Source organism: Chelonia mydas, chromosome 19 (assembly GCF_015237465.2).
Source record: "Chelonia mydas isolate rCheMyd1 chromosome 19, rCheMyd1.pri.v2, whole genome shotgun sequence".
NCBI classification, from domain to species: domain Eukaryota; kingdom Metazoa; phylum Chordata; order Testudines; family Cheloniidae; genus Chelonia; species Chelonia mydas.
Genome location: NC_051259.2, coordinates 19523305 through 19533112, shown reverse-complemented (window position 1 = coordinate 19533112; position 9808 = coordinate 19523305). Strand labels below are relative to the sequence as shown.

At 46.3% G+C, this 9808-nt stretch overlaps 1 protein-coding gene across 5 annotated transcripts in view; it reads left to right on the top strand.

Annotated features, from left to right (window-relative positions):
• Nucleotides 1-5667: 5667 nt before the first annotated feature.
• Nucleotides 5668-9808, top strand: part of ZMPSTE24 (zinc metallopeptidase STE24) — a 110205-nt gene continuing 106064 nt past the window's right edge. For 3 of the 5 annotated variants that reach the window (XM_037881572.2, XM_037881568.2, XM_037881567.2), the window contains exons 1-2: nt 5771-5956; nt 8326-8472. In XM_037881572.2, coding sequence (XP_037737500.1) covers nt 5840-5956; nt 8326-8472 — 264 coding nt within the window. In that variant the 5' untranslated portion in view covers nt 5771-5839. Of the gene's footprint in view, nt 5957-8325; nt 8473-9808 lie in introns of all 5 variants that reach the window. The other 2 variants (XM_037881566.2, XM_037881569.2) reach the window with 2 other exon arrangements.

Sequence of the window (9808 nt, the reverse complement as noted above, 5' to 3'; positions counted from 1 at the left end):
GATGATTTAGTTGGTGTTGGTCCTGCTTTGAGTAGGGGACTGGACTAGATGACCTCCTGAGGTCTCTTCCAACCCTAATATTCTAGGATTCTATGATAGGAGAAGAAGCAATGGGCTTAAATTTCAGCACAGCAGTTTAGGTTGGACATTAGGAGAAACTTCTTAATTGTCAGAATGGTTAAGCACTGGAATAAATTGCCTAGGGAGGTTGTGGAATCCTCATCATTGAGGATTTTTGAGTGTAGGTTGGACAAACCTGTCAGGGATGGTCTAGATCAGTGGTTCTTTTCCTGGGGTGCGAAATGCCCTTTCTGGGGGTGTGAGACATGCCAGATTTTTTTAGAAGGTAAATCAAAACCACAAATTAAGCACAGGCATGTAAGTACAACTACTTTGCTGCATCAGACCTATGTATTTATAAACATTATACTTTAACAATTACTGTAATAGAAAAAAATCTAGGTTTAAAGAACTGACCTACTTCAAATTTTTTTTTTAATAATGAGTGCGAGAACATATTGAGAACCAAAGGGGTGCAGGCTGCAGTAAAGGTTAAGAACCACTGGTCTAGATAATACTTAGTTGTGCCTTGAGTGCAGGAGATCAGACTAGATGACCTTTTGAGGTCCCTTCCAGTTCTGTGATTCTATATTCCTCATTTATATAAAATTGTGATGTTCCATATAAAGCATGCCATGTTTGGTATCAGGGGAGAGGTTATGATCTGCTGAAAGTCATTGTTCTATCATTAATGCATACAAAGTTGAGAATGTTTTGTATGGTTGTCACTAAAATATGCTGAGAGTCTGGGAAGCACCCAGATACTAGCTCTCCAGAGACAATGACAAGGGTGGTAACCAATGCCCAGGTGTGTGCTGAACAGACATCACCAGCCATTGTCCAGCAGAGGAGTTACAATTCAGTGACTCACAGGACACACACCAGGGTATTGCTTCACCTTGTGACTCAGCAAGGCCCACATACCTGGACTCTCCAAGCACATGGACTAAGGGTATAAAACAAAACACCATGGCCTGATGCTTAGCCTGTCTCCTTCCCCCACCTATGCTGCAAGCAACAAGGATGTTGCCAAGCCTGCTCCCACTAAGCATATATTGCCTATTAATTTCTTTAAGTAGCGTGTTTCTTGTTTGGGGGCTTTTCTGGGGGTGTGGCTTCTGCTTTTTTTTTTGTTGGTTTGTTTTTTCCTGCCGGAGAGCATGATTGCTCAACTGGGAGCCAATCTGCTTAAAAAAAAGCTTTAAAAGACTGCTTGCTGTTCATTTAAGAGTGAAGACTCCAACAGAGGGGACTGGCCCAGGTTTCAAGGATGAAACCTGTGTACTATGAACTGCAATATCCAGTGGGGTGAGGAAAAACTGCTTAATCTAGAAGTTTCCCAGTCTAACAGGGTTGAGAGTTTAGACTGCATGCTTATATTTTCTTTTGGTAACCACTCTGACTTTTTGCCTATCACTTAAAAATCTAACTTGTTTTATTGTTTACCAGCAAGTTTATCTGAAGTGTTTGGGAAATCTGCTCATGTTTACAAAGGCTGGTGTAAATCCACTTTCCATTGATGAAGTGATGTACCAATTAATAAATTTGCATTGCTTAAGAAAGGGTCTTGAGTAGTGCAAGATGTTATATTCCTGAGATACAAGGCTGGGAGGATTTGGTTGGTGCCTTTCTCTGTGTGATTCATGAGTGGCTCTGAGGGCATTTGTTCAATCTAGCTGGTTGTGGGGCGCCACATGCTGTTGTGCTGAGTGATAACAGTGCCTGGAGGGGTTTGCTGCTTGTCACTCACACAGCATTGAGAGAGACAGCCCATGCTGGAGAGTTAAGGGGGCACAGCGGTCCCGGGCTGCACCCCAGGGGTCTTGTCACAACAATTAATCTAAACTAATCAAAAAACAAACCCCTTAACACAATCTTTGGGTAAGAGTTAAAGTTACCCAAACGATAAACATCTAGTTGGAGCAATACTAAGCAACTGCATTTGGTGATCAGTCTGACAGCATTCTTATTGTTTTAAGAGTTTAACATTCATAACATCTTTATTCACAAAGATACAGACATAGAAATTGGATTAATGAGTATCTGTTTTGCACTATAGCTAGCATGCTTAGTCTTTTCCTCGCTCCCTACCTTGACTGACTTGCCTTTTGACTGCCTATTTTTTATTCTGTTTTTATTAGCCACTAGACCATTTCAGATTGGCTTGTTTCCCAATCTTGATATTAGCATACTCTATCCTCCAATCACATTTAGAGCCTCTTTGATTAGTCTGTTCTTATAGAAGAATCATAACTGCTAAATGCTGGCTGTCAATCACAGCAGTTGCACCACTAGCCTGAGTATTCTGATCTGTTTACTATTATGGTCTAGTTTCAGAGTAGCAGCCGTGTTAGTCTGTATTCACAAAAAGAAAAGGAATACTTGTGGCACCTTAGAGACTAACAAATTTGAGCATAAGCTCACTGTAGCTCACGAAAGCTTATGCTCAAATACATTTGTTAGTCTAAGGTGCCACAAGTACTCCTTTTCTTATTATGGTCTAGTGACTTACCTAGTTTTGCACTGAGCATACCTGACTGACACTTCCCTGCAATGCTGGAGTGACCTTTATCTGATCTCAGTCCACATTTGTCTTCCTGCCAACAGATCAACTATATACTAAGGTCAAATTGCTAACTCATTTTTCTTGGCTGTGCATCAACATTCCACACAGCAAATTACCACAACTGTAAACAACCTCATCCTGTTAATTCATGCATCTTAATATTATGGTCTGTTGTTACCACCCTATTTTCAGTTAATGGTGACAATACTTTTAGTGCTGCGCTTAGGAAACAGAGTAGAGCAGCTCAAAATCTCTCATATCATATTTGGTTTGGTAGGATCATTTTTCTTCAAGATTGGTATAAATGATGCCTTTAGTCAGTACCTCCCCTTGCTCTCATACCTTCTTGCTTATTTTTTCTAATGCTTTGATACCACTTGTTACAAGAATAAGCTGCTACAAGCCAGCATAGCTGTGGACTGGCATCAATTAGTCTCATCCTTTAATTATATTTCAGTTGAATCCCTTATCAGCTTTTCTATTACTTTGCCTGGGATTGATGTCAGGGTCACCAGTCTATAATTACCCTGGTCATCCTGTGTGCCCTTTTTTAATATCGGCACAGCATTACCACTCTTCTAGTCTTTTTGAATTTCCCTGGTAGTCCAAGATTTACTAAAAAAATAACACCAGTAAACCAGAGATCTGAGACAGCTCTTTTATGATTCTTGCATGCAAGTTATCAGGGCCTGCTCATTTTAAAAGATTAGTAGATGCTGTTTAATAGATTGGAAAGTGTCTCTCTTCTCTGTCCTGCCAGATGGCCTTGAGGAAGAATTGCAGAAAGCAGGCAGATTTCAGCCAGTAGAAACCAAAATAGCTAAAGCAGGGACCTTTCACCTTTGGACATTAGTCAAAATTATAAAATATTCTCTCTGCCCTGTGTTTAGGTGTTTGCTCAAACAGCTTCCCCTCCCTCCAAGTCTCTTCAGCTCAGCTTCACTACACACCAACACCTCCTAGCCTCTCCTCCCCTTTTCTTTCAATTTAAAGGATTCCCACCTAACTAAATCCATGCCCTCCAAAATCATGGCACTGACATCACATTCACTGCTATCAGATTGTTCACCTGGCTTGCATGTTATATGCCTTCCCCTACCCTGTATCTTCCTTGTCTATTTAGACAATATTGCCTCATTATTTCTTTGTACTTCGCCATCTGCCTGTATCCATCTGTCTCCTTCTTAGGGCTAGCCTACAGTAAAAGGCTTTGTCAATACAGCTATGCCTCTATAGCTATAACAGCAGAGGCCCCTAGACATGCAGCTTATGCAGGCTGCAGGAGGGACTCCGGGTGCAGGCGGGGACTCCAGGGCTGGGGACAAGGGGTTTGGCATGTGGGAGGGGGTGTGGGCTCTGGGCTGGGGCAGGAGGTTGGGATGTAGGAGGGTGATGGCTCTGGCTGGGGGGTGTGGGCTCTGGGGTGGAGCTGGATGAGGGGTTTGGGGTGCAGGAGGAGGCTCAGCTGTAGGGAGTTGGGGAGGGGGTTCAAGCTTCAGGGTCCCAGCAGTGCTTACCAAAGCTCCCAGGAAGTCCTGGGATCCTGCTCAGCAGCATACTCTTCAGGACAGTCCTTATCTGCTTCAGGACACTGCCTCAGTCTCACCCCCTTCCGGGGAGGATGTTATTAACAGCCATCCTTCTGTCTGCACCTGCCTCGGTGGCCAACCGCAACCCTGTAGTCTAGCCCCTTATCTCAGGGGCCAGTCGCTATCTGTCTCAGGTCTTCTCCTTGATAGCAGGTGTAGTGCAAAGGGGGGCAGGACCCAAGCCCACCCACTACTCTGGCCCCTGACCCAGGGACCCACTAACAGCAGCCTCCCTCTGCCCTTCTTCCTTCCCCTCTTGCCTGCTCAGTTTCCCTAGGCCACTTCCCCTTTGGCCCTATACACCTTCCTGACCCTTTGCAGCAGAGCTGCAGCCTGGCAGGTAATGGGCTAGAGCTCCTATCTGCTCCCCCATACCTGCCCAGCACTGTTCTGTTTGCTACTCTTTTCATCAGGAACTAGTCCTTCTCCCTTGCTGGCCAGGGAGTGACTTCATTCTCCCTAGCTGGGCAGCCTTTATATAGGACCTAGCCCAGTCCTGATTGGCTCCCCCTTCCCCCACCCTGATTGGCTCTCCCCAGGCCTTCACTGATTGGCTCTGGGTCCATGCAGCCTCTTTGGCCTGGTGCAGCCCTTCTTCTCAGGGAGTGTGGCTCTGCCCCAGCACAGGTGCCTAGGCACATGGGAGGCCAGTGGGGCTCCATGTGCTGCCCCTGCGGCTCCCATTGATCATGGTTCCCAGCCAATGGGAGGTACTTAGTTGGCATTGGGGGCGCAGGCAGCACGTGGAGGCTCCCTGGACACCCAGGGGCCACAGGGACCTGGTGGCCACTTTTGGGAGCTGCGCGGAGCCAGGGCAGGCAGGAAGCCTGCCTTATCCCTGGGCCCCTGCTGTGCCACCACTCATACTTTTAACGGACCGGAGCCTCCAGGGTCCCTTTTCAACACTACACCCTTTGGGTAAATTCTTCAAAAACACATCAAGTCAGTGGGTCTTATGTCACTTGGGCCACTTTTGAAAGCGATAACCTGCGTGGCTAGAGGTATGACCTTGCATTTGGCCAATTAAAGAAACCCAGCATGTTGCCTGAATGCACTCAGCTTACCCAGCGACCTAGACCGCTCTGTGGCATTAACCTGTTTTTATCATTATTTACCCCTCTACCAGTCTGCGTATCACCTTGTTCACAAGCAATGGTTTGATATTTTTCCAGATGGCTAAAAGGTAGCGAATAGCTCCCCGGTTCTGACTGTATTCTCTGCAGCATCCAAGAGATGGTGATACAAATGTTTTAGTCCCTTTTTTTTTAACCAGTGTTGTGGTGACACCGGGGCCGAAAGTCAGCGGGGGCGGGTTTCACGGTGACACTGGCGCCAGAAACTGGCGAGGGGGGGGCGGGGTGTGCGGTGACTCCGGGCCGGAAGCCTGGGGGGGGCGAGGTGTGCGGTGACTCCGGACCGGAAGCCTGGGGGGGGCGAGGTGTGCGGTGACTGCGGGCCGGAAGCCTGGGGGGGGCGGGGTGTGCGGTGACGCCGGGCCGGAAGCCGGGGGGCGGGGTTTGCAGTATCTCCGGCCCGGAAGCCGGGGGGCGGGGTTTGCAGTGACGCCGGGCCGGAAGTCGGCAAGGACACGAGGTGGCCGTGGTTGCGGGTGGGGTGCTCCGTCATGGCGTTGCCGGGAGAGCTCTGGGCTGAGCTGACCATGGAGACGCGGATCTTCTGCTCCGTGCTGCTCTTCTCCTGGGCCGTGTACCTGTGGGAGGCCTTCCTGGCGCGGCGGCAGGTGCGGGGGGGCCCGGGGCGGCGCGCGGGGCGGCCGGCGCGGGGCAGAGCGGGCGGTGAAGTCCCTCTGCGGCCGCCCGCCCCGTGCCCTGCCGAGTGGGGAGCGCAGGGAGCGAGGAGGCGGCGGCGATTCGGGAGGGGAGAACGGGGAGTACACGGAGCTCCTGGCGTGGGAAATCAGGAGAAGCCCGTAAAGCTCCTGGCATGTGGTGGAAGGTGGGAAGGGAGGGGACCCGGAGCTCTAACAATTACCCCTCCCGAATGTGATATTAAAGCCCTGGCTTATGGCGTTATTTAGGCCTTGCCTGAATGCATGGTACTACTAGTGGAGTCAGTGGGATTGGTGGGCAGAATTTGGTCCTCTGCCTAGATTCTGCTCAGTCATCACCCTGGCTCCCCAAGTCATGCTGTGTGAGACAGAGCGTTCCTGGGATCTTCATAAACTATTTTTGAAAATCTTTTAAAATAAGAGAAACAAATAGACAAGCAACGCCAATGTTAGCTTCTGGTCTCTGAAATAATAAATCATTCCGGCTTTACATTTGTATTTTCATAGGGTTTTGACAACAACAGTTATTCTATAGATTCTAGAGTAACAGCCGTGTTAGTCTGTATTCGTAAAAAGAAAAGGAGTACTTGTGGCACCTTAGAGACTAACCAGTTTATTTGAGCATGAGCTTTCGTGAGCTACACCTCAGTTCATCGGATGCATAGCATATCGTGGAAACTGCAGAAGACATTATATACACACAGAGACCATGAAACAAAACTTCCTCCCACCTCACTCCCCTGCTGGCAACAGCTTATCTAAAGTGATCCTCAAGTAGAGCCATTTCCAGCACAAATCCAGGTGGGAGGAAGTTTTGTTTCATGGTCTCTGTGTGTATATAATGTCTTCTGCAGTTTCCACGATATGCTATGCATCCGATGAACTGAGGTGTAGCTCACGAAAGCTCATGCTCAGATAAACTGGTTAGTCTCTAAGGTGCCACAAGTACTCCTTTTCTATAGATTCTGTTGCCATGTAGCTTTGATACATAAATAATCCCACAAACCTAGTACTGGATATTGTTTCATCTTTACTGAAATTAAAATAACAAATCAAATATAGAATTTTATTAGACCATAAGAATGGCCATACTGGCTCAGACCAATGGTCTGTCTAACCCAGTATGCTGTCTTCTGACAGTGGGCAGAGCCAGATGCTTCAGAGGGAGTGAGCAGAAAAGGGCAATTTGTCAAGTGACCCATCCTCCGTTGTCCAGTCCCAGATTCTGGCAGTCAGAGGTAGGGATGCTCAGAGTATGGGGGTTACATCCCTGACCATTTTGGCTAATAGCCATTGATAGATCTATTCTCCATGAACTTATCTAATGCTTTTTTTACCCCAGTTGTACTTTTGGCCTTCACAGTGTTTCCTGGCAACAAGTTCCACAGGTTGACTGTGTTGTGTGAAGAAGTACTTATGTTTGTTTTAAACCTGCCGTGACCCCCCGCCCCCCTTTGGTTTATGTGTTATGTTAAATAACACATCCTTATTCACTTTCTGTACACCATTCATGATTTTATCCCCCCATGTCATCTCTTTTCCAAGCTGAACAATCCCAATCTTTTTAATTTCTCTTCTCCCTTCTCTAGTTTTTCTAATTCTAATGCATCTTTTTTGAGAGGGGTGACCAGAACTGCATGCAGTATTCAAAGTATACCATGGTTTTAGAAAATATCATAATGCCACTCTATATCTTATTATCTGTCCCTTTCCTGTTTCTAACATTCTGCTTGCTTTTTTGGCTGCGGCTGCACATTGAGCAGGTGTTTTCAGGAAAGTATCCACAATGATTCCCAGATCTCTCTTGAGTGGTAAAAGCTAATTTAGACCCCATCATTTTGTATCTATAGTGCCAGTTTTGTGAGATGCCTTTGTAACCCCTTGCAGTCTGCTTTCGACTTAACTATCTTGAGTAATTTTGAATTGTCTTCAGACTTTGCCCCCTCACTGTTTACCCCCTTTTCCAGATCATTTACGAATACACTGGTCCCAGTACAGATCCTTGAGGGATCCCTCTATTTACCCCTCTCCATTGTGAAGTTTGATCATTTATTCCTACCGTTCGTCTCCTATATTTTAACAAGTTACTGATCCATGAGAGGACCTTCCCTCTTATCCCTTGACTGCTTACTTGCTTCAAAGCCGTTGGTGAGGGACCTTATCAAAGGCTTTCTGAAAGTTCAAGTCACCCTAGTCCACGTTTGTTGACCCCCCCCCCCCCAGAGAATTCTAATAGATTGATGAGACATGATATCCCTTTACAAAAGCCATTTTGACTCTTCCCCAACATGTTAATATTAATATGTTTTTCTCTCTTTCAGAGGAAGGTATATAGAACAACAACACATGTCCCATGGGAATTAGGACAGATCATGGATTCGGAAACCTTTGAAAAGTCTCGTTTGTATCAACTGGACAAAAGTACTTTCAGTTTTTGGTCGGGACTATATTCTGAGCTAGAGGGCACTGTAAGTACCATAGCTGCTGTATAATTTATACAATACTTGTCAATGAATCTGAATGTAAAATACTTTATATTTAATCCTTCAAATATAGCTATACAACTCCAGGGTAAATGCTGTGGCATGCCTTATAAGCCTCATACTGTGAGTGCAGTCTTTAATAAGGTTTCTCGCTTTGGGTTATGTTGTCACTGCCAAAAAAGTGAGTTTCTGCACCAAGATTGCTATCTCACTGTCAAAATACTTTTTATTTAGTCAGTGCGAACACAGCAGAACGTTACTTCTCTATGTTAACAAGAAAGTCACTGTGCTGACACAGAGCCCTGTGCAGATACAAAATTTGTTTCTGCTTCCGATCCACAACCCGCAGAAATGATCCGTGGATATCCGCATCAGTGGCTGAAGATACCTGCAGATATAAAGTGGATATCAGAGGATTTGCAGGGCTTTAGGTATAAAATTTGGATCCACCTCCATCTGTGATCTACAAAAATGGTTTGCAAATATCCGTGGATATCTACAGATTTAAAGGGCTCTACCAACACTTTCATAACAAGGGCCTATTTGTTTGTAAACTGCCTTGGGTAGTTTCCTTGCTAGGGCAGCATGCAGACAGGTGCCATGTTCATCTGGTAGTAATTCATCCTCAGCACGTAAGCCTGCTAGACTTGGAGATCTTATGTTATGATTTTGCATTGTCCCTCTTTTCTTTTCCCGGGCAGTATGTGTGCGTTTGTATTGATTATTTTTCCTTTTTAAAAAAAAACACACCAAAAAACCCTAGAAAATGTAATGCGAAAGTTTGAATCTGCAACTGTAGTTCTGTCCCTTTGTGTGGATGCATTATTTAAGTCTTTAATTACATGATCTATTTCTTAAGTGTGTGTAGAAAACACTGTAAATTTTCATGGTAGCATTTTGTAGTACTGTCTGCCAGTGTTCCTTATAATTTTTCCCACCCATGTGTGGAATGAATTTTATGTGCACCAATATGGAGGTGATGTGTCACACATGACGTTCATATTGGTGCACATAACAAAATTCATGGGGTGGGGGTGGGGCCAAGGGGTTTGGAGTGTGGGAGGAGACTCAGGACTGGGGCAAAGGGTTGGGGTCCAGAGGTGTGAAGGCTCCGGCTGGGGGTGCAGGCTCTGGGGTGGGGCCGGGGATGGGGGAGTTGGAGTGCAGGAGGGTGCTCCTGTGCTATGGCAGGGAGAGAGAGGACTCCCCCCAGTTCTCTCTCTCCCTGCAGCAGCTCCTGGGCTGGGGGAAAGGGGCCTCTTCCCTCTCCAGCACTTGAGCTTCAGGATAGGCGCCCCTTCCCTGGCCCCAGCAAGTTCAT